This window comes from Aythya ferina, assembly GCF_964211825.1.
Source record: "Aythya ferina genome assembly, chromosome: 4".
NCBI lineage: Eukaryota > Metazoa > Chordata > Aves > Anseriformes > Anatidae > Aythya > Aythya ferina.
In genome coordinates, this window is record NC_140300.1 from 67749420 (window position 1) to 67776012 (window position 26593).

Here is a 26593-nt window from a genome sequence, read left to right on the forward strand (position 1 = left end):
CATCTCACTCCCTATTGCTGAAAGCATTGTACACAACTAGCATAGTAATGCCCATGGCTAGAAAACTGCTGCTGTGCAAGGAAGGAGCTGATGTGCATGTGCCTCATAGGTAAGTGAGGAATAATAAAAGGCAGAAAGGAGAAAAAGCAGTGTAGGAGATCATGGGAACTAGAAGGTAGAAACCGCAGAGATTTCTCACAATTTCCAAACGGTCCCTTCAATATCTCCAGCTGGGCAATGTTTGTCGTCTTGAACCTGTTCATCTTGAAGCTTGTTTACCTGACTTGGTAAATAAAAATTGCCACCAGGCTGGCAATTCGGACTCCACTCATTGATAACGCTAATGAGAGCTGAGTGGATTAGCTGTAGGCTGTCCTGCCGCTGTGTTCAGCCAGTGGTAAGTCTGAATTTGTTTCAGAAAATACACAGACGGTTGTTTTTCTTCATGCGCTGGTGATAAAGAGCAGTGAAAGAGGTGTCAAGGCTATTTGATGTATTTGCACTTACACAGGCACTGCTATTGCTGCTGTGTTTTTCCTCCTCTGTCCTGCCTTTCCCATGACGGTTTCCCAGTTTTTACGTTACGGTGAGTCAGTGTGGTTTGGGAATATTTGGGGGATTTTAATGTTTGTAATTGTGAAGGCTGAGGGAGGGATTTCAGAAAACCACAGTGTGGTTGAGGTTGGAAGTGATCTCTGGAGGTCATCTGGTCCAACCCATCTGTTCAAACAGGGCCACCTAGAACAGGTTGCCCAGGATCCCTTCTAAGGTGGGAGACCCTGTGACCTCTCAGGGCACCTTATCAGTCTTCCAATAAACGTGAAAGTATGATGGGCTATTCCTTGTTGAACTGATCCTTGTGGTATGTCAGCTAGTTCTGCACCCCAAAGTGTAGCAGTTACCTTTAGCACTTTTTATGTTAGCCTGTCTTTCTTTTTTTTCACATCAGCACCAAAACAATTCCCTTAAGATTATTCCAGTCTGTTTTGCCTGTTGTTGCTGTTGTAGGTTTGTGTGTGTGTTTTGTTTTGTTCTGTAGTGGTAAACAAAGCAATGAAGGCTACTTGAAGGATACTTGATTTACAGGGGATGTGATAACATCACAGATGTGTCTATTTGATTTGAAAGCGAGTGCTCTGCCTCCCTTTACCAGTTCGATGTGCTGAGCAAGTGTCCCCTGGAATAAGTGTTTTGAATGTGCTCAGTTCTCCTTTTCTTCTGTCTCCCATCCAGGATTTGAGCATGGCCACCCAGCCACACACTGTGACCAAGGTGGAGATCCCTGACCACGTTCTTTACACTGTAGGAACATGTGTTCTTGTTATTGGCTCTATTGGCATCATAGGGAACCTCCTGGTTCTCTATGCATTTTACAGGTATTTCCTTCACAGTTAATCTGACTTGCCTTGTAGCTTGTTTGTGCCTGTGGGCAGATGTTCTGCACTGATTTCCTCTTGGATTAAATCTCCAAGCAAAGGTTGATGTCATCAATGACATACACCCCACATGCAACCATGCTCATCACTGATATACTCCCACGTAAATTACTCATGTTTTAAGGTTTGTAAGAAAATAAAGAAATAAATATACAGAACCTTGTTGTAGTAATACTTCTAATGAAAAACGTAGAGAAAAGTTTAATAGTTTTAATACTAGAAACAGCGATCCCTACCTTGCATGTTGCTTCACTCCCCCTGCAGAGTTTGCAGGTTATTTAACAAAAGATGATGCTCTTCCAACCAGCCTAGACTGTCCTGCAGCTAGAGTACACAAAAAGCTCATGAAAAGAATAAATAGCTGCCTTCAACTCCATACAGTGTTGCTAGATTTCCAAATCCTTCTTGCTCACTGTTTGCTGTCATTATGCATTTTGATGCAGAGTGGGTCTACAATGACAGAAACACCAGCGGGGTTATGAATCAAGCTTTAGTTTACTATTCTTAAATGTTTAAACTGAAAAACCATGTATGGTTGATTTGAATAACTGGGTCTTATATGAGGGAGAAAATTGAATTTCTTGCAGCTGTAGATCACTTCATGATTTTTGCAGCATAAGCTCTCAATTTTTCTTGAAATTTGTTTGTTTTAGCTGGCAAAATGAAAGTATTAAGCTGTCAAAGTAGACAAATCTCCATAGGCAGATGAACACCTGCAAAGAAGTGAGTTCTGCACCCCTCTCACCCAGTTGTTGCAGAGTTATGAAAGCCGTGACTTTATTAGTCATCTCAACACTTCTGCAACTATCTTAATTTCTCAGTATTCTTTTATTAATAAGAGGAAAGGAATTCCTGCTAGTTGCAGATATTGGTATTTCAGAAGCACATGAGAGGCCTCAACTGATAGGCTGAAGAAGACACTCAGAGAAAAGAAGGTTCATTTCAAGCTATTGAGAATTGCTGCATGCAGTTTCCAAGAATAAAGCTATGTATGAAATCCTCTTTGCTTCCTACACTCAACAGAATGTGCAAAGATGCCTCTTTTTGTACCTCGCACTGTGAAAGGTCCTGAGCTCAAACTCTAGGTATCATGGCTTTTACTTCTCCATGCAAGCAAAAGTTTCATTTTGAGGGTCTAGCAGTTCAACATTACACCTTCTCAGTATATTCATCAGAAGTGCCAACTGTAAGGTAAAGGGGCGGTGAACTAACAAATTAATGTACCTTGTGGAACTAATATTTGGTAAGAAAAATAAGGGAATATTCAACCACATAACCCAAAGTAAGAGAGAGGTTCTTTATTCCATTACCACTATCTTTACTCCTCTTAGCCAGAGCCAAGGGTAATCTTGAATACCAGCTGACAGATTCCTAAAAGGTTGTAACTCCAGATTACCAAAACCAGGTTCTTCTGCTCTTTAACCTGTGTCACAGCCTGGGTTTGCACTGTGCAGCACACATTTGGTGTTGGTGCTCCTACAGGGACTCTAGGAAAGAGGCAGACTGCCCTTCCCTGAACAAAGCCATGTTTTTCAAAATAGGTGGAATTCTCTTCTGCTGGTTGAGGAAAGGATTCATTTTATCACCCCTGCATTTGTCAGTCACCGTTTTGAAATGACTGCATCTATAGTTGTAGTAACTGACAGGTGGTTGGCAATTGATGGTGGCAAACAACCACCCATTCCTCCTGGAGAGTGTTTGTTTATGCTAGGAAGTTAAGCTATGAACTTACTGATTGTTCATTTAGTCTATTTAAAGTCATGTGTTTCTCATCTGTTTTTAAGCAACAAGAAGCTGAGGACGCCCCAAAACTACTTTATAATGAATTTGGCTGTGAGCGACTTCCTGATGTCGGCTTCTCAGGCACCAATGTGCTTTGTCAACAGCTTGCACAGAGGGTGGATCCTTGGAGATATAGGTACTTCTCAACACTAATTCATCCCTCAGCAGCTCCACACTGCCTGCAACCTGTTTTAGCCTTAACAGTCTAGGCTTGTGCAATGGAAAGAACTGAACAAGACTCTGGAGTGACAACCCAGGTTCTTGACATGATTGTTCCACATGATGGCACATATTTTGTGTCATCTTTATTTTGGAAAGAAAGTAGTCAACAACACCATGTAAATCAAGTGATTCTTTAGGTTGTAAGAGCAGATGCCATGGCTAAAGATGGGTAGAAAAACCTTATTAAGTCATAAATATTTTTTCTGTATTAGTTTAAGAACAAGTAAACTTTTAGAAATGTATGTTGATATCTACTAACATTCTCCCTAGGAATCTAACAATTAATTAAAAGATTTAAATAACAATAGTCAGTTGAGGAGTGTCTGTGAATATAAACTCTGCAAGTTTAAAGATATTTTCAGTCTTGCTTATGCTGTTAGGTAAAAGTAGACCACGTCTTATTTACTTAGTATAAGTTATCACACTGCCACAAATTAAACCATTGATTTAGGGTAAGTGGGACTTGGTCCTTAATTGGGGATTACTTTAAAAGTCTGCTTTAAGATTGAATTTGGTATTGCAACTGTCTCCCATTCTTCATAGTCTATTGTCTGTAACCACACGGGGTGACACCAGATCTCAAGGGATCATTTAACACAGGTTTCTGAATCAGGTTTGGTAGAGTGTAACTCCACAACTTTTCATCTGCTAGTCCAATGCCTGAGTGCAAAGAGGGGGAAAAAATCTCTTTTGGTTAAAAAAAAAAAAAAAATATATATATATATATAAATAAATAAATATATAAATAAAAATTTATAAAATATATATAAATATTTTATTAAGTGCTGTATTTAATAGGAGCTGGAGCTATGTTTTACAGCCAGTCTTTTAGCCACCAAATTTAAACTGCTCCTGCATTTTGATGCCATATAAACCAAAGTCATTTTCTGAGACATCCATTTGTCATTAGCAGACAGATATCTGCTGCAGCCTGTTAAGATCGATATATTGGGCAACAGTCCAGGAAAAAGTAACATTAATTAGATTGGATTTTCTTTGAGGCAGTTTTCCATTGACAAAAGGTTCCCAGCTACAGCCCACGGTGGAGAGTAGAACTTGTTAACATGTACATTTGTATTTTGTTAACATCTGTGTTTTTCCTAATGAACACTTAATAATTATGCAGTTGTGAGGCTACGGAAACTCTTTTAATGGGAGAGAATCTCTGAGCCAAGTTAAACGCCTCCCCCACCCCCCTCCCAAAAAAAAAAAAAAAGTAAATAAATTTGTCATGTCAGACTGTGAGAGAAAACAAATATCTGTTTAAAAAAAGGAAAAAAAAAAAAAAGTCATTGCCATTTTGTGCTTCAGGTTGTGACTTGTATGCTTTCTGTGGAGCGCTCTTTGGAATAACCTCGATGATGACCCTGTTAGCTATTTCTGTTGACCGCTACCTGGTGATCACCAAGCCCCTGCGATCCATCCAGTGGACTTCAAAGAAGCGCACCATGCAGATAATTGCTGCTGTGTGGTTGTACTCACTGGGGTGGAGCGTGGCCCCACTCTTCGGGTGGAGTATGTCATCTGCTTGCACTCTCTTCTAGTGTTCCCTGCACAGTCTGTTTTGCCTTGCTCAGGATATTAAAAAATAAGATTTCAGAAAAGGTCTTGAATGGATGCATAGATACTGCCTTGTGGTTTGCTGTCATAACATATTACCTACGTTTATCGCAGTGCCATGCCCTGTTTTTTCGTTGGTTTTTGTTTTGCCTTGGGCTATGTTCAAGATCAAGCTGCAGACCATGATTTAGGTATACCTGAGAGTTTGGCAGTCAGGACCATTTCTCCACGTGTACACTTGCATTCTCAGATCATGCATTATAATACAAGCAACATAGCTTTATCTGTACAGCATGGCATTTATTTTGATCACTCAGTTGTTGGACTGGTGACTAAACAAACTTTGGGCATGTGTGCAAATAACCTATTCCTTGTATTTCATAGGTTCCTATGTGCCTGAGGGCTTGATGATTTCCTGTACATGGGACTATGTAACCTACTCCCCTGCAAACAGAAGTTACACCATGATTTTATGCTGCTGCGTATTTTTTATTCCCCTAATAATAATATTCCATTGCTACTTATTTATGTTCCTGGCCATAAGAAGTACCGGCAGGTAAGTTCAAATATGTAAAATTCCTTCTTTCTTGTATTAGAAGATTTTCTCAAATTAGGATGCAGTTAAATCTGAATCTAAAATTAATCTGAATTGAAATTGGTGATAAAGTGGCAGATAATTAGCAGCTGCAGCTGAAGAAATATTTTGCCAATGTGAAAAATGGAAAGGATATGCATTTTGGAGTAGAGAACAAAGTAGTCTCAGGTAGTTCTAGTCTTAGCCCAGAGTGTGGTAATTAGTAGTACTTCAGATAATTTGATAGTTTTTGATAGTTTTGATGTTTTGTATTTCAGATTTGCAATAAAAGGAACATGGTTCCTGTGCATTCCAGTATGGTTGTCAGCTCCAAGGGTCATCCTAAATAGTATGTAGCAATGGGAGCATCACCTACCTGTGAGCTGCTCTATAAGTGTAACAGTCCTCAGATTTTTGACAGCTTTATTTAAGACAGGCATCCCAGAAAACCCTGTGCACCACTAAAGCAGAAACACAGCCACACACACAGAATTTGGCTACATTTGTTAGGACTTTTTTTTTTCCCTCCAAAAGCCTTGGCTTATATTTGTAGGGTTGAAGTAAAAATTTAGGAGGGTGCTAGATCTGTAAAAGAATTTCATTTTGTCAGCTTGTTTCCTCTAATGAGAATATTACTTGTCTGTTGTCTGATCCAACCCTGTCTGAGGTTGTGAGCCCTTCCTGCTGCTTGCTTCTGGTAATTACTATCTTCAACTTGAAATAGGTCTTCCTTTAACAACACTTGTATGTAAAAGTTATTCCTATGATAAATGATATAAAATTACTTTATCTCTGTGTGTGTGTGTGTGTGTATATATATATATATATATATATATTTTTTTTTAATTAAAGCATAGGGTGTTTTTTTGATTTGTGAAGAGGAATCAACATGAGGCTTTTTGGCAAAAATACTTGTCAAAAATATTTTGACAAAATTGTTAGTGAGTAAACCTGCAGGGAAGTAAAAATGTCCCCCTAAGCATTTTGGGCTGTATTCCTCAGAGTAGTGAGGCTATTTCAGCACATGTTACTCAGTAAACTGGACTTTGTCCCTTGAAAATGAAAAGTCATCAGATTTCATTTTTGCATCCAACTGTGCTTTTCCTTGCTTCACCTCTGAGAGCAACGAGGGGCAGGGAATATCAGTGTGTCAGGGTAAGGACATGTCAGCCCCATTCTGTAGTCTCAATGGTTTCTCTATCTCAGTCCCACAGGCAGACTGAGCCCAAACAAAATGCCTAGGACCACACTACATAAATTATGTTTTAGATTTTTAACCATCAGAGGACCAAAGAAGAGTGAGAGCAGGAAAGATGAAATCTGCTTCATTTTTACACACGTGCAAAATGCATTAGAGAATTAGAGAATGCATTAGCAACATTGCACCTAGCTTCTTCATAGGATGGTGCTGATGTATCTGTTTTGTTTTGTTTTGTTTTTCCTTACAGAGATGTTCAAAAGCTAGGATCCTGCAGCCGGAAATCCTACCTCTCTCAGTCCATGAAGAATGAATGGAAATTGGCCAAAATTGCTTTTGTGGTCATCATTGTGTATGTCTTGTCCTGGTCTCCGTATGCTTGTGTCACTTTGATTGCCTGGGCAGGGTAAGTGGAAGCATTCAAAAAAGCACTTATACCAAAATGTTTATATGATTATCTTTTTTTTTTTTTTTTTTTTTTTTTTTTTTTTTTTTTGGAAAGGCTTTAGGTAGTTATTAATTAGAGGTGATGATGTGCCCTTTACTGAATCAGAGCATAATCTAGGTTGGAAAAGATCTTAAAGACCATCAAGACCACCCATCAACTTGACCTACTAAGTTCCATCACTAAACTATGTCCCTTAGTGCGACCACTGTCATTGTACCACCATTATATCCTTGTGCATAAATTCAGCAAAGGGGTTACTTGTCTAGTTTTTGTGCACATTTTTAATTATGATGCTTTATCTGTTAATTTTGGTACACATTATTTTCTCTCCTCCATGATACTTTTCTTGCATGAAGTCTGGTTTCATGGAGGAGTTACTTCTTTTCTCGCCTAATACTACTTCTCTCAATGAACTTCCTCTGTTGCTTCCTCTGGCAAAGGGCAGAAAAGAGGCTATATTCCCAAACCTTCACTTGTGAGCTCCTGCCTTCCTTCCTTCACCCATTCTCCCCTCCAAGGGGATGTATTGTCTTGTCAGTGCATGCTCTATTACTCTAGTTGTAATTATCCTGCACTTGTGTTGATCACATGTGACAAAGAATCACTGTTGATGTTCGTAGAGTATCCAAAAACATATATTTTTAAAAAATAAAGAATTAGATTGTGACTATCTGGGAAAAGAGTTTGGCAATAAGAAATAAGCCAGAATAAAAATTAAAATCTTCTAGCAAAAGCATCCATACTGCACAGTAATGGGTGTCAGTGACCCATGCTACAGAAGGAAGAGAAAACTCAAAGTAGTGGGATGAATAGTCCCGTTTTAGACTTTAAGCTTCCACAGTCAGTCATGTGGTTATCCCTGAATAGATAACTGATTACTTGCACATCTTCCACCTCTTCCAAGTAAATGAAACCAAGTATACACTGTCAAAAGCAAGCCTTTCATCTGAGCAAAGAATGAGTTTGAAAAATTACGTTTTCAGCAGTATTTCTTACCACAAGACCACAAAACAAAAGCAGTCGAAAAGAGTGATATGTTTCAGTAAATTAGTATTAATCCATGGCATAGCTCCCTGTAATGATTTTTCCTTTGTTTTAGCCGAGGCAACACGCTAACTCCGTATTCCAAATCTGTGCCAGCTGTTATTGCCAAAGCTTCTGCAATCTACAACCCCATCATATACGCAATAATTCACCCGAGATACAGGTACAGTAAGCATATAGGTATGTGTACAACTCTACATGCAAAGGTGCTTTTTAAAATCAACAGACAACCCCCATTCCTTCAACCTTGCCCTGTGCAGTGCATGCTGCAACCCATGGATGCTGGTGGTCAGACCCTGCCCCGTGTCCATCTGGTACAGGGAGACTAAACTGCATGTGGAGCTCTAGGTGTGGCCTCAAGAGTGGCCTGCAGAGGGTATCACTTCCTCCCTTCACTTTTCTTTCCCCTCACATCTCTGCTCTGATGGTGCTGCATGTCACCACAGCTAATGGGAGGACATGATGGTGCTCAGGGTCATCTCTTGCCATATCAGCTAAAGAGCACTCCACAGATAATGGGTCACAACCAGTGTGGCTTATCAATCATATCATCACGTTGATGCAAATGTTCAAAACTTAATTCTCTGAAGCTTCAGTACTAGTTGATTTTGGGAAAAACTCTGTAGGAAGCAAATAGTATCTTTATAGATATTCTGTGCCAAGTGGGTGCTCTAAGCTGATAATGCAGGTGAAGATCCCTGGAAATGAGAAAGGTTTTCAAATATCCTGAATATACTGCCTTTTGGTTAGCAGGCTTTCTACCTTTGGTCAGTAAGTATTTGTCTTCAAAAAGTAAAGCAAACATTTCTGAAATACCCTCCTTTGTGGAAAGAAGTCTATTCCAAAAGCTCAGTTTTCACATTTATTTTGTTTTTGTTTTATATTTGTCAGATGAACTTTTGGAGAGCCTTTCTATTTTTTGCCTTTACCAAAAATACTAGCATTGACTTTTATTTATATATATATATAATGTTTCACAATATACTAATATGGTTGAGTGGGCAAAATGTACATATTTTTACAGATATCAATTACTGTATGTTTTAACACAGACAACTGTGCTAGCCCAGCACAACATCACTTACAAATACCCAAAAACTGTTCAGTCTCAACCAGCTGCATGGTTAGCTAACTGTTCTTTCCTTTCTAGTTCTTTCTTAACTCTCTCCCAGACAGTGAATCAGTTTCTGAGCCTAAAGGTATGAATTATGCTTTTCATCCCGGTCTTTTGACTGCAGTTTGTTTCCACTGAGGTGAGGTAACAGTGAGTTGTACAAAAAATATCTGTGTGTTGTCGAATTGATGAGAAACCTATAAGAATAAGTGAATAGAATGATAAGGTAATACCCCATAAAAGACACCTCCAATGAATCAGACACCTTTCCCTTCTCAGAAGAAGGTTCATTATAATCTTCATTAATAACTTCTTTACAGCTCTCAAACATCCCAGTGGGTGTCTAAGAGACCAGCCTTCTCCAGTGTTTAGGAAAAGTGTGAGAAGTAACCACCTTGCATTGCAGAAAGGTCACCCATTTGTGTCCTCACTGTATAAAAGACTGAAATACTGCTCTTTGGCCTATCTAGGACCTGGAGATGTGTAGTATGGGCACATCAAAATTATTGGCTCTTCAGTTGTGTGGTCCTAAAAGGATTTATAAAATTCTTTTGCAAGAGAATGAGACAGCATAGTGCTCTGCTGAATGGTTTCAAACAAGGACAAACTTACTCAGTGCATCCCAGAGACTGACCGTTTCTGAAAGCAACGTTTTTATTTAGAAATGCTCTCCCAGCTTCAGCTGAGAAACACGTTCAAGAAGTGGCAGTCAGTCACACCTATTAAAGCTTCTAAAATGCTTTCTAAAAATCCAGCAAAAGGTTTAGGGATGTGGTAAATTTTTGGAGGAAAGACAGGGATGCCATGGAGATAAATGTAGAACTGCCACTAGATGGCAGAGTTGGTCGTCTGCACAAAGTGTGTCTAGCCCGTGAAGCAGAAAATTTGCTGTTACATTGCCTGAAACCGTGATTTTGGAGCTGGAACATAGAGAGCTAATTGTTTTAAATATCTGATGAACGAAAGAGTGGTTGAAGGCAAACAAACAAACCTTAAAGCTTTTTAGAAGACTAGAGGAAATATACCCAGAAATGGTGACAACACATATCTTGTATGACAATATCTGCTACCATAACTAAGACTTTTGCGTCCTCCAGAAGACCTGAGTCCATTTTAGTTTTTGAAGGTTAAAGAGTATTTCAGTTTAGAATAGAGAATGACTGCTCTCCCATGGCTTGCATGAGTTTAATGAGAAGATGTGTGTGGATGTCTGACACATTTTGAACCTGGTATTATTTTTCTGAACCACAGCTGTTGTGTTCAGTAATTCCTTATATTGTTTTTTACAAGTGTATTTTCAAAGCAGATACAACAGAGCGTACTGCTTCAATTACTCTTTTCCTACCAGCATTGGCTTTACATGTAAGGCTGTATTAAGAAAAAAGGCTCATGCCAGAACAGGATTTCAGATACTCTCTTAATTTTTTTTTTCCCTGCTTCTTAATTTGTATTTCAAGACATATCAACAACAGAAGTGTTTATGCAGTTGTTGTGAAGATATTTTATAGACTTGGGATTCATCCAGTCAGGAAAAGGAGTAATGTTGTGTCCCTTGTGGTGAAACAAGCATGCAGCTTTAAAACTGAAAAAGCAGCTACAGTTTGCCAACAAGTCAGCTGGTGAAAATATGTTGGCAGGAGCAATTTTGCTTTAATAGTGAGTAATGAGCATGTATGTAAAGATCAACATTTCTAGATAGTTTCTGAATCTTCTAATCTTTCACATTATGCCTTTAAAGTAATTTATCCGATAATATCCTTAATGGACTAGTCTGTTCAGGCCCAAGAGGCAGGGGTTTGGCAGGGGTAGTAGTAAACTGCAGTTTTGCATTGAAACTACTGAACTTTGTTAAATCTGACTTCTTTTGAAATCTTACTTGAAAACAACACATAGATATCAGGATCTAAAGAATTCAGGTACTGACAAAAATGACAGTGTAATGCTACCAAAGCAGGCTGCTATTTTACACAGAGAACTGCTGTTGCTGCATCTTAATATCTCGACAAATCAAATGAAATCAAATGAACCCTTTTGTGGGATTTCTTTACAACAACTACAACAAAAAAAGTATGCTGCAATGAATGTAACTGAAAATGCAGTGTGGATCTCTGTGTTAGCACTTGGCTTTTGAGAAATGAGAGGTTCTTAGAGGTTGTTATATAAACCTCCACCCACCAATTCCTACCAGTAAAAACAAACAAAAAACATCTGGAACATCACTGGAACTAACAAATATGTTAAAGTAAGTAAAAGCATGTAAACCTTAATTTCATGAAATGCTGTTCTGTGAGGGAAGAAAGTTTCATGGGCAGAGGCCGATGGCATGACGGCCGACAGAGGTTCAACATGGCTAAGTGCTGGATCCTGCACTTTGGCCACAACAACCCCATACAGCGCTACAGGCCTGGGGCAGAGTGGCTGAAAAGCTGTGCAGAGGAACAGGATCTGGGGGTGCTGGTCGATGCTGTCCTGAACAGGAGCCAGCAGTGTGCCCAGGTGGCCAAGAAGGCCAACAGCATCCTTGCTTGTATCAGGAATGATGCAGCCAGCAGGACCAGGGAGGCGATCATCCCCCTGTACTTGTCTCTGGTGAGGCTGCACCTGGAGCACTGTGTTCAGCTTTGGGCCCCTCGCTACAAAAAGGACATCGAGGCCCTGGAGCATGTCCAGAGAAGGGCTATGAAGCAGGTGAAGGGCCTGGAACAGAAGTCCTATGAGGAGTGGCTGAGGGAGCTGGGGTTTGTTCTGGAGAAGAGGAGGCTCGGGAGAGACCTCATTGCTCTCTGCAACTACCTGAAAGGAAGGTGTGGGAAGCTGGGCTTGGGCCTCTTCTCACAGGTAACTATTGATAGGACTAGAGGAAACATCCTCAAGTTGCACCAGGGGAGGTTTAGGTTGGAAATGAGGAGACATTTCTTCTCAGAAAGAGCAGTCAGTTATTGGAAGGGGTTGCCTAGGGAGATGTTGGAGTCCTCGTCCCAGGAGGTGTTTAGGCAATGGCTGGACATGGTGCTTAGGGACATGGGTTAGTGGGTGATATTGGTGGTAGGGGGATGGTTGGCCCAGATGATCTTAGCGATCTTCTCCAACCGTAATGACTCTGTGAAATGCAGTGCTCTGGTTAGCATCACCCTGCCAGTCCTTGGCAGCAGTGCGGAGCAAGGCCAGCTGGCACTGCCCAAGGAAGGCTCTTGGGCTCTCTGCTCCATGCAGGCCTGGGAGGAATAGAGCCGTTTAACCATTACTGATGTTTTACTTTAATGACTAAGGCAGGTTTTAAGTTCTTTCAGACCTAGATCATTCTCTGTTTTTCCAGTGAAGAGCAGAAGAGGATGCTAATTCCTGACAGAAGTTGTGGGAGTTACTATGATACAAATAAATAGCAATATCTTGAGTTTTCTGGCCCACTCCTCCTGTGTCTTAGCACAGAGGAGGCCTTCGTAGTAGCTAACCTGAAAGTCTTCTGGGTTAACCTTATAATTGGAAGCAATCATGTTTTTCAAGCTATTTTCAGTTCTTGCTACTCATCCATGCAGCTCTTCCATGGGTGTTTTGAGCCAAGGCTCTGAAGCCACCTGTTATTTTCCTTTTGGCCTTTCAGTTGAGTACTTTCCACTAGCTATACCATGCTGTTTCCATGTGGTCTTTAAGTCAATCAAAAACAAAAACTATGCTGAGATTATGGAAAGAGACAGTGCTGTCACCACACCATTTTCAAAGCTGCATCATCAGTGTGTCATTAAGTAGTTTGTCTTTTTCTTCTACTATTTTCCTTCAGAAAAACCATCCACAATGCTGTTCCATGCTTGCGGTTCCTGATACGAATATCGAAGAATGACCTCCTGAGGGGCTCCATAACTGAATCATCATTCAGAACCTCTCTCTCCAGCCATCAGTCTCTTGCTGGCAAGACCAAGAGCACTTGTGTTTCATCAGTTTCCACTGGAGAAGCTGTAAGTCTTTTCTTGTTTCTACTAAGGAAAGTGCATATAATGTTTCTCCAACTCCAAGCATAAGTTACTAAAAATACATACGCAAAATAAGAGAATGGAAAAGAGTTTGTTCTCGGCTAAAGGTTTTTGGTCATGTGAGGTCATTTCTCCAAAGCCTTTGTGTGAATTCAACCATGATGATTTTTGATCAGAAAAAAATATTGGGACTAGCATATCTGGTTGATTCAGATGCTTACATGGAGCATGGGTGTTTTGGTTAAGTCTTTAATATGAATTTGAAGTGTCATTGTCAGGCACCCCCCATGTCAAGCACCAACCATTTATCTCATCATTCAGTAGGTGAGATGGAGGACAGGACCATTTCCCATATAAAGTATTCTAACCTATCCTGTCTACTTTAAAGAAAGTCCAAGAAAACTTGTTCCTTTATTTATCTGTTTTTTAACCCAGAGAAGTGAAAGGCTCCTGCACCTGCTGTGAGGTGTGGTGTTCTGTAAGCGTTGTACCCTAAGTCTCAGTAAGGACAGTGGTCGGGCTGGAGTATAGTTGCCAATGGTGTGGAGTCTTTTTGAAGGAAAAACTCATGTCTTAGGAATTCAGCATGTATAACGTGTCATTTAGGTTACATTTTGGGGAGAAAAAAAAAATGGCAGCATGAGCCCTGTCTCTCTTTTCCAACCAAGCAGAATTAAATGGGAAGCAGGTCTCATAGCAGGAGGGTTGGAGGAGCTAAGAACAAAAAAGTCTCTTGGGGCTCCTCACAGCCCTTCTTGGCATGACCTCACCTGCCCCTCTGCATCGCAAGCAGCTGGCCTTGCACACGAAGACACTGGGAACACAGGGACCTGCACTGCTGGGTGGCAGCCCTGGCACAGAAAGCGCCCAGAGTGGCGGCTGCAATCCGTAACCTTCCACAGAGGTATAAATTGCCGTGACAGGTTGAGCAGTGAGCTCTTGGCTCTCCTCTTCAGCCAGGTGACAGTGCTCTGAGTGAGGAGGAAGTGATTCTTTGCGTGCTGCACCCTGCAAGCTGCTGCTTCCAGGGGGCTGTCACTGAGAGTCAGACCATGCAGCTATGCTTCAGTGAAATCACGAGTGACTTGGGGAAGACAGGGGTCCTTGAGTTGGAAATGAACCTAGGACCACAAGGGAAAACAACATGAACGGTGCACCCATCTTGAATGAGATACTGTGCAGAGCAGTTCAATACTGTTACTGTTTTACTGTTTGGGAGATAGATAAGTACTGGACTTTGACAATTATCCATATCCAACATTCTCTCTGGTTCATTAGTAGCTATACAACTTTTTTTTTTTTTTTTAGATGTTAATGGATTTTTTTTAAAAAAAAAAAAAAAAAAAGGAAATGTAGCACTGAATTTTTCCTTGAGACTCAAAGTTGCTCCTTTCAGATAACAGCATCAAGGAGATTTTTGAACTTTTTCATGGGACAGACAGTAAAGCCAACACACTTGAGCAAAAAGCACACCATTCACTGAGAAACCAAGCAGTACCAGGCAATGTAAGCAGAATTCCCAGGGTGCTGAGAAGAAATTCAGACCTTATGGTGATTAAATCAAAGAGAAGAATAAAAATTAAAAACCAAACAAACAAGCAAAACAAACAAAAAAAAACCCCACACACTTTAATTCGCCTGAGGGGGAAGACTTACTGCCTGAGCCCTAATAAAAAGAATCCACCCTATTACAAAGGACAGGTTACTTTATCAATGTGCCAGTAGTCTAGAAAGAGTGTATTTGGTATGGGATTGTTTAACAGCCTGAGCAAACAGTCCACCCGTGTGAGCCACCCTGAGGTCATGGGGACCACTTGTCTGCTTAGACTTGTGCTTGATTTGCGCACTGTAGATAGCATGTGTAGCACCATGGAAAAGTGCTAGTATAGTTTAAAAAAGGGAGGATCCTCACTTTTTTTTTTTTCCCCCTACCCTTTGCCTATTAATTTTCCTTGACTTGAAGTCTGTTCCTAACTTCTCTCCCCATTAATCCTTTATTTGATGTCAAATGCAGTAATATCTGCTGGATCATGCATCCCAATCTGTCCTTTACAGTTGTTCACTACTTGGTTTTGGTCCATTGGGGTTAGCAGGTTATTGTGTGAGTTTGGCTGGTGCTGGTGTTTAAAGAGGTGGGATAGCGTGGATAAGAGGCTTCAGCCCTCGGCACAACTTTTGCTTACAGGTCTCAAATGAAACAACTGCTGTTAGCGATGCGCAGCGCCGTGCTGTGCCGAGCTGACACAGCCAAAAGTAATTGTTTTCAAGGCAACTGACAGCTCAGTGCAGCTGTATGGCTTTCAGCTGAAAGAACAGCTGCTGAAATAAAAGCTCAGCTCAATGACTTGCACATGACAGCAGCACAGAGTGAAATTTTGGAATGCTCCAATAATGTATTGATGGGCAGGAATGACACTAGCAATACTGTAAAAGCAGCAGCTGTTCCCAGCAACACTTTCCGGTGTGCTGTGTACATGTCAGTACAGAGAGCCAACATATTTGAGTCATATGAAGTTATATTTAGTTTGATTAAGTGAAGGAGGAGAAATAAACAGCTAGCAATACTTAAATGCACAAGCAAGGTGATGCAGTGAAATTGTGCATTAGCTTCCCACTTGTGTGGAGCCCCATCTGTCTATCCCTATCTAAAAGCTGTTGTGTAAGGTAGTGGAATGATACCACAGAAACTCAATCAAAAAATCTCCACACAGTTAGGCATGATTGATGGCCTCTGCCAAGCCTGTAAATGGAATGGCATGGCTGCAGTGTCATGGTTGTGCTCCTTGCTGGCACGTTCTTGGAAGATTGATGCAGACCCCACCCATTGCCTCTCGTCCAGTGATGGTGATTCAGAGCAGATCTGAGCCTGTGGGGCTTGTGAAGTCCTGGGTGGTCTGCACATCTAGCTGAGACATATACAAATGTGGTTTTGAACCTGTGCCTGTCCGTGGTTTTGGACCAATTATGGTCATGCAGAATGCCACGGTGCATGTTAAGCATAGCTTTTGGTTGCACTTGCTTAGATAATGGGATCGCATCTTTAGACACCAGGTACTAAGCAACTGTAAGCATAACACAAGCAACCAGATAAAAAAGAGTGAATAACTTTGTGGTTAAAAAAAATATATATATATATATATATATAAATAAAAAATAAAAATACAAAAATAAGGATAAATGACAAGATCAAAAATCAAGTCTCTGCCTGGGGGAGCTTTGAATGTGAGATCTATGTTAGAACAGTTTTAGTTTCCTGTAAGTGTGCAAGATTTCTGCTCAAGTTTGAGAACTTTTAGAATTTGAAAAAGGATGTAATGTCTGAAATCCTTCACCATCTGTAATTAGACCTGGAGCGACGTAGAGCTTGACCCTGTAGAGCCAGCTCATGAGAAACTGCAGCCTCAACGAAGTCATTCTTTCTCAACAAGTCTGAGTCCAGAGAAGAGAGATCTGCTCCCAGAGACCTGTAGCTACAACACAGCATCTGTAGAAAAGGTAAGGAAAAAAACTGTCTTTGCTGGGGAATCTCCATTGTAGTGTCTGATCTTGCTATATAGCATGTTATCTCTGGAATAATCATTCAGTCTTTATGTCCATTTGTTTCATCTGCAGGTTTTATTTATATTGATATTAATGTCCTCTTTACTGTCACTTCTTTTTCTTTTCTTTTCTTTTCTTTTCTTTTCTTTTTTTTTTTTTTTTTTTTAAGTAATGAGAATGCCAATAATATCTTATTAAATTTTTTCACTGACACGTTGCCTGGTTTTGGAAAGCCAAGATCAGCTCACAGCTCTAAAGCTGAATTAAAGAGGATTCAACAGGGTCAAATGTAAGAAGTTGACTTTGTCTCTTTGCATGTTCATTTACCCCAGGTCTGGTTCCTCCCTTCCCGACCCTTATGTTGACATTGTGGCAGCCTCCTTTCATCACAAAGTCAGGGCTGCAAAACAGAATTTGACATGATAGAAGCCACCCTTTTTACTCTTTTCAGTGTACATTAAAATGTTTTATTTTTGTTGAGGGGGAAGACGAGAAAGAAACTCCCATTTCTCCCTAAGGGTGGGAGAGTCTGGCAGCTGCCACCCTTCCCTCACTGAAAGAGGAGATGGTGAGTACTCAGAGCATCTTCTGTGGATGCATCACACTCCTTGCCCAAACCATGGAGGTTTGGTGTCCTGCTGTGAGGAATTCCCCATTCTCTGAGGAACTGCTAAGGATGGGAGCAGTAGGTCACCCACAAGTCAGCTTCAGCCACTACAGTATAACCAGTTTCAAAATGAGTATTTGTGTGATGGCACAATGTCAAGCACATGTCAGTGCTATGTTTTCAAGAACAAAAAGACTTAGGATTTGCAACAGACAAGGATTGGCTGGGATGAACAGCCCCTACTTCTTCGTGGAGCTATTCTGGCATGTAGAGTCTCTGGTGTGGTAGAGATAGCGTAGCTTAAAGCTGAACTTGTTCTAGAAGTTTCCAGCCATCCGGTTACATGGTTCCTGCATGCATCTGCCCTGTCTTCAGTCATGTCTTTTTAAGGTCAAGTCCTGACAAGTCTGTTTTTTTTCCTCTAACTGTTGTGAATAGTATTGATTAACAACAGCAGTGCAGGAAGTGCAGCAATGATGATAAGACTGTAGAGACAGGCTTCCTGTATCATCTTCTATCACTTTTCAAGGTTGTCTGGATGTCAGTTTTCTGGGGCAGCCATCCACCCTCTTTCCCATAAGCCTTGTTTCTATGATGTTGGTGCTATGTGTGTGGCCCAGGTTTATGCTTACTGAATGTCCTTTCTATGGCACTCACAGGCTCAGCTCTTGCTGAAGATAGGGTATGGGCTTAAAGAGGCTTTTGGTGGCCACTCTTCAGTTCCAAAGAAATTTAAAAGCTCTTGAAATGACTATAAACGACTTGTTTCTGCCCAAAGGCTAGTTTTTCCCTGCCAGTGAGGATCAGCAAAGCTGTAACTTTAAGTGAAGGTCTGATAGCATGAAAGGCTTTACTAGAATTGCAAAGAAGCAGTGCAGCTTTATGAAAACTCATGCTGTGCAGACTGCAAGAGTCACCTTGCTCTTCATCCCTCTTCCCTCCTCTGTCTCTCTGATCTGGTAAAATGACTGCTGTGGTCACAAAGAGGTGAAGCTTTCAGGTCTCATACCTTGAAAGCCAAGGGGAGGTGGTGATGAGTTACCACAGCCTCCTTGTGGCACATGTGGTTTATCTTCTTAGGAGATGGAAAAAACTGAAGAACTAAACCCAAGTGTCATAGCAGTTGGTTGCTTGAATTGGACAATATTGATGTAAACTGACTTTAATTGATAATATTGACTTAATATTGACTTAAATATTGACTTAAACTGATGTGGACGAGTGTACACCTTTTTATCCTGGCCTCAAGAAAGCTTCTTGTTATGAAAGGATTGTAGCTGGGCCTTGGCTTCAGTTGTGGTGGCAAGCAACGCAGGCTCAAAAGTTCTGCATGCTTCCACTGCCCACCATCAGCCCAGTGTGTCCAAGGTTGTAGGCAAGTGGCAAAGACAAGAGATTATCTCCAGGTACTGGCTTTTGGTGTCACAAGAAAGTAGAAGGAAACGAGACCTGAAGCAGTCTGCATAAGTGTTCGATAATTAAATATTTTAGTAACTGCTGAGCAGTTAGCTAGTAACTAAATAGCAGCTTTAAAAATGATTTTTAGGTGTTTATTTTAGTGTTTTAATAGCATTGCTGGTCTATCTTTGACTGAATTCTAGTTATGGCACTTCCAAAAGTCATCGCTTATAGAAATGCAAGTGTGAACTTACTGAAGGGTCACCTAAGTCTTTGATTTAACAAAACAGATATATATATATATACATATATATTTATTTTTTAGGAAAAGCATCTTAGGCTTTCTTTAACAAAACTACCTTACTACCGTCTAAAAAAAATTAATGCAACTCTAAATTCTTCACTGACTGAGCTAAAGATTTCTTAATCCCATAGTTCAAGAAGCATTTGGACAACACTCTCAGACACATGGTCTGATTTTTTGGGTGGTCCTTTGGGGACCCAGGAGTTGGACTTGATGATCCATGTTAGTTCTTTCCAACTTGGATATTATGTGATTCTATGATAATGTGTGTTTGCAGTTGTGTTGCCAAAAAAAAAAAAAAAAAAGACGTCTCTCAAATGAAAGTAAAAAAGCTATTAACTGTCTCAGATTTGGTCCTTTTTAAAGTACAGAAACACATAGGACTTTCTTCTATCACAAAGATGTGATCCAGCCTTATGGCTTATTGCAATGAGGGTGGGAATAGGCTTGGTGTAAAGTGACACTAGGAAACATGGCGTGGTAGTGAGAAGGCCCTTTTGGAAGCACTAAAATGCAGGTGTTTACTATATGGATAATGTAGGTTTGAATGCTTGATTTCAAAGGAGAGTTGCCAGGTGTGCTCTGTGCATCCAGGTTTCATATCAAGGGAATTACCCAACATGAAATGGCGGATGTTAGCTCTGGCCTTGTGTCGATGTGCCCTGTAGAGATGCCTATGACAGGGGAAAGATGGCTCACACTTGCTCAGAGAAGTTGTCCAGCAGGAACGCTAAAGGGAGTGGGCACCTGTTGTTTAGTGCTGCTTTAAACACTGTCATGAACAAGTGCTTCAGTTGTTGGGAAAGCTCTGTGTCCTCTGGGACCAGGATGACTTCCCTCAGCAGGGCAGTGTGGGGATTGGCTGTCACTCAGATGAACCAGTGCCAAGCTCTTTTCTTCTCTCTTCACTCCTTGCACTGAGTCAGCAGGGGCTGAAACCATCCCCAGATTAGCAGTCCCAGTGCTTTAACTAGCAAGGCTCTCCCTATGGGAAAACCTGGAAGTGGTGTCATGCCCACTAAGCCATATGCAGAGCAAACGCAACCTTCTGGTACAGTTAAAACAGCAGACAGGGATGTGTTTTTTTTTTTTTTTTTTTTTTTTTTTTTGTTTTGTTTTGTTTTTCTCGTTCTTTTGAAGTCTTGATTTGGAAGAACAGATTTTACTTCTCTGTCAGGTTTATTTAAACCACTTTTTAGCATATTATGCTTCCCTCCAGTGGATAGATACAGTGGCTAGAGAAATCATTATCAATAGGTATTTGTAAACAATTTGTGCCTGTGGAATAGAACTTCATAATGCAGCAATTTATGCCTGTATCTAATTTTAAACCTAGACTGACAGAGAGAGACATCCACAGCAAAAAGTCTGGTTTTTAGTTTGCAAAAACGTGACATTTGTTTGAAAACAAATGCATTTGCTTTTTGTCTGTAAAATCAAACTAGATGCTATAAAATTATGTATTTTTACCAAATTACTTTATAAGATGACAGTCCCAAAATGTAAATAATAATATTAATAAAGCCTTCCTTATTTGAGTTAAGGAACTGTTTATTTTGTAAGCATAAAGGCAATAATTGCAGCCCACTGACTACAGGGAGACGGTGGCCTAAGAGTCACCCTGCTGGGCTGTAATCATGCTACAATCTGGCCTAACAATTTTAAAAGCTGTTTCAGCATTAAGGCCCTATAAATCAATGGGAATTACATACCAGAATGCTTCAAGAATGCTAAAGTTGAATTCATGATGTTTGTGGGTGCCATAGGTATATCTACAACAGAGGGAATATTTTACAGAACTGTTAAAAGAGGCCCACACAAAGTGTAGATAATTAATGTGATAATTAATGTACTTTAAAACCATATTAAGAGTAGTAAGTAGAACTGGAACTCAGAAAGATGCTCTATAGCAATCTCAGTAAAGATTGCTCTTACTCTGAATTCTGTCAGACTTCTTGGGAATACACATATAATGAAGTAAGCTCTGCATTGCACGTTAAATGTTGATTCTTCCCAGGAAGAATCTATAACTTCTTTCTCTATCTGGCACAGTGATTTTATGACTTTAACTATCATTTTCTACAGCAAGCAAAAATTAAGCACTCATGCCTTTCATTGCCAGTGCATTTAAATATTAACTAACACTTTCAAAGCTCACTTACTTTACTCTAGTTTTTTATACTGTGCAGGAAGAGTTATGTAAAGGTCACAGAGGAGTTGCCATCAGGGCCAAGTTAGAAATTTGAGTTCTTTGAAAACAAACAGATGTGAAATGGTTAGCAAAGCAGAATCTCAGTTGCTGTTCTTCCTTTCTTTGTTGGTGGAAGTACTGTCCAGTGTACAAAGCTACCAAGTTTGCATGAGGCAGTAGAAGGAGCCACTTCAAGACACCATGAGTATAATGTCCTAGAGTCTTGCCTGAAATCTTTTCAATGAGAGAGAGAAGTACAGTTATCCAGTACCTTGAGACATGTCAAAAATGGCATTTTTTTTATTTTTATTTTTTTGTCAGATAAAGGAATGAACTTTTCTTCTTTCTTTTTGATCTCTGATGGTATTAAAGCACATTGTCTTTTGTTTCTTTTAACATTCCGCTTTCCAAGCTGCAGATGTTAACACATAATGATTTTCCTTCTTTCTAGTTAGTGATTCAAATGTTTAGAAAATATGACCGGTGACTCGAGTAGCAAACAGTGATACTGAATATTTCAAATATTGGTTTTGATAGACCTGTGCTGTACGATGACACTAAAGCTTATGTCTCCGCTCCAGGTGTCACTGTCCTCCAGCTGTCTGGAGAAGGTGCTTGGGCAGTCAGTCCTCCACAGTCCCCCTGAAGCACTCGTGGCCAGCTCCCTAAGAGCAGCTTCTCTGCCCGTCGGTTTGAATAGCAGCAATGTCAGCAGAGGAGGAGGCTCAGATACTCCATGGATGGAAGCTCAAGAAAGTCTAAATAATAGAGGCTTGGACTCTATCATTAGCAATACAGTCCCTCGCATCATTATCATTCCTACCTCAGAGACAAACCTATTTCAAGAGGAACTTGATGAGGAAGAGACTGAAATATTCCACTTCCATGACAAAAAGAGTAATCTGTTGGATTTGGAAGGGCTTAGCTCATCAACAGAGTTCCTCGAAGCTGTTGAGAAATTTCTATCATAAGTGTGTCAAAAGAAAACTTTCCGGCAATTATTTTCTTGGCATCTTCTCTGCTTAATTATACCAAATAACTGAAGCCTTGTAGGTTAGATCATCAGGCTTTTTGTATGTTTATACAGTAGTCACTAGGCAGCCTTCAGTTTTATCTTTGTCCAGACCAGTTCAGGCATGGAAACAAGCTTTCTTTCAGACTGCACTGCAGGAAATGAGCAGTGGAAGATCTGGCAGCATGATCAAGTACCATCAGTTGAGTCGCTCTCCTGCTTCGTGGGGCCCTGAACCTTGATTTGTAACCACAGATGCCAGCAGAAGGAAAAATAATTGAACCAAGAGCTGGGGGAGCTGCTGCATGCTTCTGCTACCTGCATGTGAAACAGCATTCATGTTTTGGCAGCTCTCCTCTGGATGGCGAAGGGAAGCACCATGAGGCCACAGCTTCCACCAGTAATACTGCTAGATGACCTGAACTGTCTTTTAATCAAATTACTTTCAGCATTTTTATTTTATTTATTTTACTTTATTTTTTTTTTGTAATATGCAGCTTTCTAAATGTAAAAAGATGGACTTACTGTGTAACTGGGAAGTAACTGCTTGCTTATAAAGTTTAGTGATAGAAGTTTGGATTTTACCTCAGCATTAGTGCAATCACCTGAATGTCGCAATGCAAGGTGAATGTGCTAAATGCAATGTGCTAAAACTTATAATTCCACCTATAGAAGCATTTAGGGCACCTTCACTTAAAATGTTGATTAAATCTGGATGAATCCTAATGTGATTAAAAGGGTGAACTTTCACAACTGGCTTGACAATTCATTGTTGAGAAGAAATAAAGCCTTGGTTGCTATATATCACTTGTTTCTTCAGTGGAGATTCTTCTCTATTCTTCTAAAATGTCCCAGAAGGATGTCTTCTCCTACAGGTCCCTTACCAGAGGCCTTCAGAGTGGGTAAGATGTCACCTTGGGGAGAAAGCTCCACAGCACTGTGGTCTTTGGTACAAGACCTGCAGTCACATTTTACTGGTCGTTAGTGTTTATTTGGTCTGTGCTTTACATATATATAGCTCAGGCTTGCAAGACGCTCCCAGCATTTTATTCCTAAATGCATTCTTTCTTTTGTAAATCATTTTTCCTTCTTAAAACATGTTCTCCACATCTTCCCTTTCAGTCTCTGACCTTCAAATGCAGACAAGTTGAACCACATTATTCTTCACATAACATCAGTATATCTTGGTAGAAAGTTTCTCTTGGTAGAGTTTCTCTGGATATAACAGTGCAAACTTTTGCTCCAATGAGTCTAGTAGCACTCCAACATCCAACAAGTGTCTGGACATGGGAATTTCTGTTCCTGCTTTCTGTTTGTTCCTGTGACTCCATCTCAGTGCAGAGAACTGAGAGCACTTACAAGTAGTGTGGACACACTGACTGGTCTTGAGAAGTCATCTCCTTGTTCTCCTGATGTAAAGAACAGCCAAAAAGATAGAAAGCTTGGGTGTGGTCACTTGCTGTGTTTGTTTGTTTGTTTCAATTAAGAGGATAACGCACATCTTGTTTGCAACTAGAAGAGAGTATCAGGGTTGAAACATGACTGCAGTACAAACTGAAGGCCAAAGCATCTCAGAAGAGAGAGGAATACCTCCAACCTCACAGACCCGTGCCCTGCAGGGTGTCAGCATAGCAGACCTTCAAGATGACTGAGACACTTGACTTTGGGATAGGTTTTGCTCTTTTGGGGACATAAGCCTCTGCTAAGTTACAGTGGTGATTACTGATACAGGCTGCCAAGCGGTATTCCTGTCAGGCTGCTTATTGCAATGCTAAAGCCATCAATTCTATTATTACTTGAGCTACTTGAGGTGTCTGGAGACCCTCACCAGAAATGAGGCCCACAGACCTCCTTATTTTTTGGAGAGGGTGTGGGGGGAAGGAGTGGTGGAGCATAGGTGTGTCTGCATATGTATAGTTGTACATAACCCCAGCCACGCTGCCAAAGGCTGTGCCCAACGGGCAGCAGGTTTTCTGCTGGGTGCAGACATCATGCCAGGCTCTCCTGAAGTCAGCTCAGTGCTTCCAGAGGCAGTTCCTCTGCTGGAGGACCAGTGCCAGTCAGTGGGTGGTATGGCACAGTTGCCAGGGACTGGAATGGGGACCTTCTCACCTGCAGCTCCTTGGTGCCAGGCTGCCATCCAGCATGTGGTCTGGGCCACAGCGAGTAAGCAAATCCTAATTAAATACCCCATTCATGCAAAATGGATGAGGCTTAACATACTCCTTTACCACCTTTGATTCTTCTTCTGTGGTTTGTTGTTTTTTGTTTTGTTTTGTTTTGTTTTTAATATTTTTTTTCCTATGCCGACTGTGCAGCCAGTGACCTTACTTCTTGCATTTAATATCCTCAGCTGCAGTATCTCCTTTCTTCTTGATCCAGATGTTGGAAGCAAATGTTCTTAAAAGCCTTCCAAGTCTTGTACTTGACTTTTACTGCTGTAATTAACTCTAAATAACAATAACAAAGAATTTCAGTGTTCCAAGATACAAAAACATACCCTTGAGAAGATCTTGCATTTTGGTGTTCACAGACTTGTACCGGTAAGACTGTAGACAGGATATTGCCATATTTTACAATGGGATGAAGAAAATAAGACCTAAAGCAACAGTGAACAAATTCCCCTGTATCCAGACAAAGTTTTGCGTTCTACTTTTTAGCCTGCAAGATTGACTTTCCAGTGATCTCTTGCATATGTGCTAGTACTAATAATGTGTCTCAGAAAAGTAATGGGCTTTTGAGGTATGTGCAAAGAAGTGTTCCACTTTTATACTGCTGATGTTATTCACTATTTGTGCTATTGCTTCTGCAGCTAATGTCAAAATTACTGTGTTCTTCAACTGATTTAGGCTAGAATGCCAAATGAAATAGCAATAGAGTGATAAAACAAGGTTGTATGCAATATCAGATACATTTATTACCATCAGTGTGTGATTTTGCAGAAACATCAGTCACGGAATAAATCAGTCTTAAATTGGCTGCTACTATACAGAAGAATTTTAAGTACTTCTCTGTTGCCACATTAGACTAGATGGCACATACAAATGTACAATATTAACTGCTGATTCCCACTTCACAAAGGCATGTATTGGTTCACTCAAACAGAATAAAAAAATTCTTAGGAATTACATCAAACTATGCATCCTTTGTTTTTCTTACTTAATGATTAATTTCAGGAACCAGCCAGAGAAATATGGAAGTTGAGTCACAGCTTTTGAAGCCTGTGGCTCTGATCCAGTGAATAAGAAGGTGTATGTATAGCTTCATTTACAAGAGCAGCTCTATTCAGGTCACATAGGCTACTCACCTGCAACCAAGCACTTGCCTAATTGAGACCATAGCCTGACAGGTTGGCATCTGAAACTAGAGTTCACTGACTTGGGAAAATCTGAAGTTGCTCAGCAACTTTCAAAATAAGATTGTTTTAACTGGGATGTTAGAAATTACACACATTTGAAAGAATTAGCCCAAGGCAGTATGTTAGAACTGTGGCAGCAGACTCTGATCTTTGCACTACATCTGAATGATGATAAGCCAAACATTGATTGTTTGTGCTAAGTCCTTGTATAGCACAACTATAGGTTATGTTCCAATTTTCAGGAATAAAAGCAAGTTCAGACCACAAGTGTAAATGTTGTCTTTTACCATAAATCAGTGAACAATTAATTAATTTTGATAGTTAAATAAAGGCTTCAAATAAGAAAAAAAGATTAATTGTTAGAATCTTAATAAATCTTGCTGGGTTGAGTTGGCATGAAGCAAGATTTATACTACTTTATTCTAGAAAGCTCATCCAGTTTGCAAACACCCATTTACTTCCCTCTTTCCAGGAGAAATCAAGGAGTAAGGAAACACTTCCACTCTACTGTCTGATAAATGTTTGTGTTCCAAAGAGACATGTGATGCACAAAATTGAAAAACACTGGATGGAGGGAAATACCCTCTTTTTAAATTTCTTTACTCATTTTTTGTCTTTTTTACACCTGGTCTGTAGGCTTTTGCTATTTTTTTAAATCTTTTTCTGTCACAACTACTTGAAAGCCACGTAAGCTAGTGGAGAGGTAGAAGCTTAGGTGTGTATCATGCAGCATTTTAAGCACGGGCTCCTTTCTCAGCTGGGAACAGATAAAAATTGACTGTGCTTCCGTTCAGAAGCGCCATGCAACTGCAAGGTAAGGTCAGATAAGGTGGAAGC

At 40.3% G+C, this 26593-nt stretch overlaps 1 protein-coding gene across 13 annotated transcripts in view; it reads left to right on the plus strand.

The window, feature by feature from the left end:
* Positions 1 to 23202, plus strand: part of LOC311436306 (melanopsin-like) — a 73418-nt gene extending 50216 nt beyond the window's left edge. For 8 of the 13 annotated variants that reach the window (XM_084518355.1, XM_084518356.1, XM_084518354.1 and 5 more), the window contains 9 exons: positions 1234 to 1376; positions 3221 to 3354; positions 4752 to 4955; positions 5385 to 5556; positions 7023 to 7178; positions 8320 to 8427; positions 13157 to 13331; positions 16692 to 16841; positions 21950 to 23202. In XM_084518355.1, coding sequence (XP_084374481.1) covers positions 1243 to 1376; positions 3221 to 3354; positions 4752 to 4955; positions 5385 to 5556; positions 7023 to 7178; positions 8320 to 8427; positions 13157 to 13331; positions 16692 to 16841; positions 21950 to 22357 — 1641 coding nt within the window. In that variant the 5' untranslated portion in view covers positions 1234 to 1242 and the 3' untranslated portion in view covers positions 22358 to 23202. Of the gene's footprint in view, positions 1 to 511; positions 587 to 1233; positions 1377 to 3220; positions 3355 to 4751; positions 4956 to 5384; positions 5557 to 7022; positions 7179 to 8319; positions 8428 to 13156; positions 13332 to 16691; positions 16842 to 21949 lie in introns of all 13 variants that reach the window. The other 5 variants (XM_084518349.1, XM_084518351.1, XM_084518350.1 and 2 more) reach the window with 3 other exon arrangements.
* Positions 23203 to 26593: the final 3391 nt, after the last annotated feature.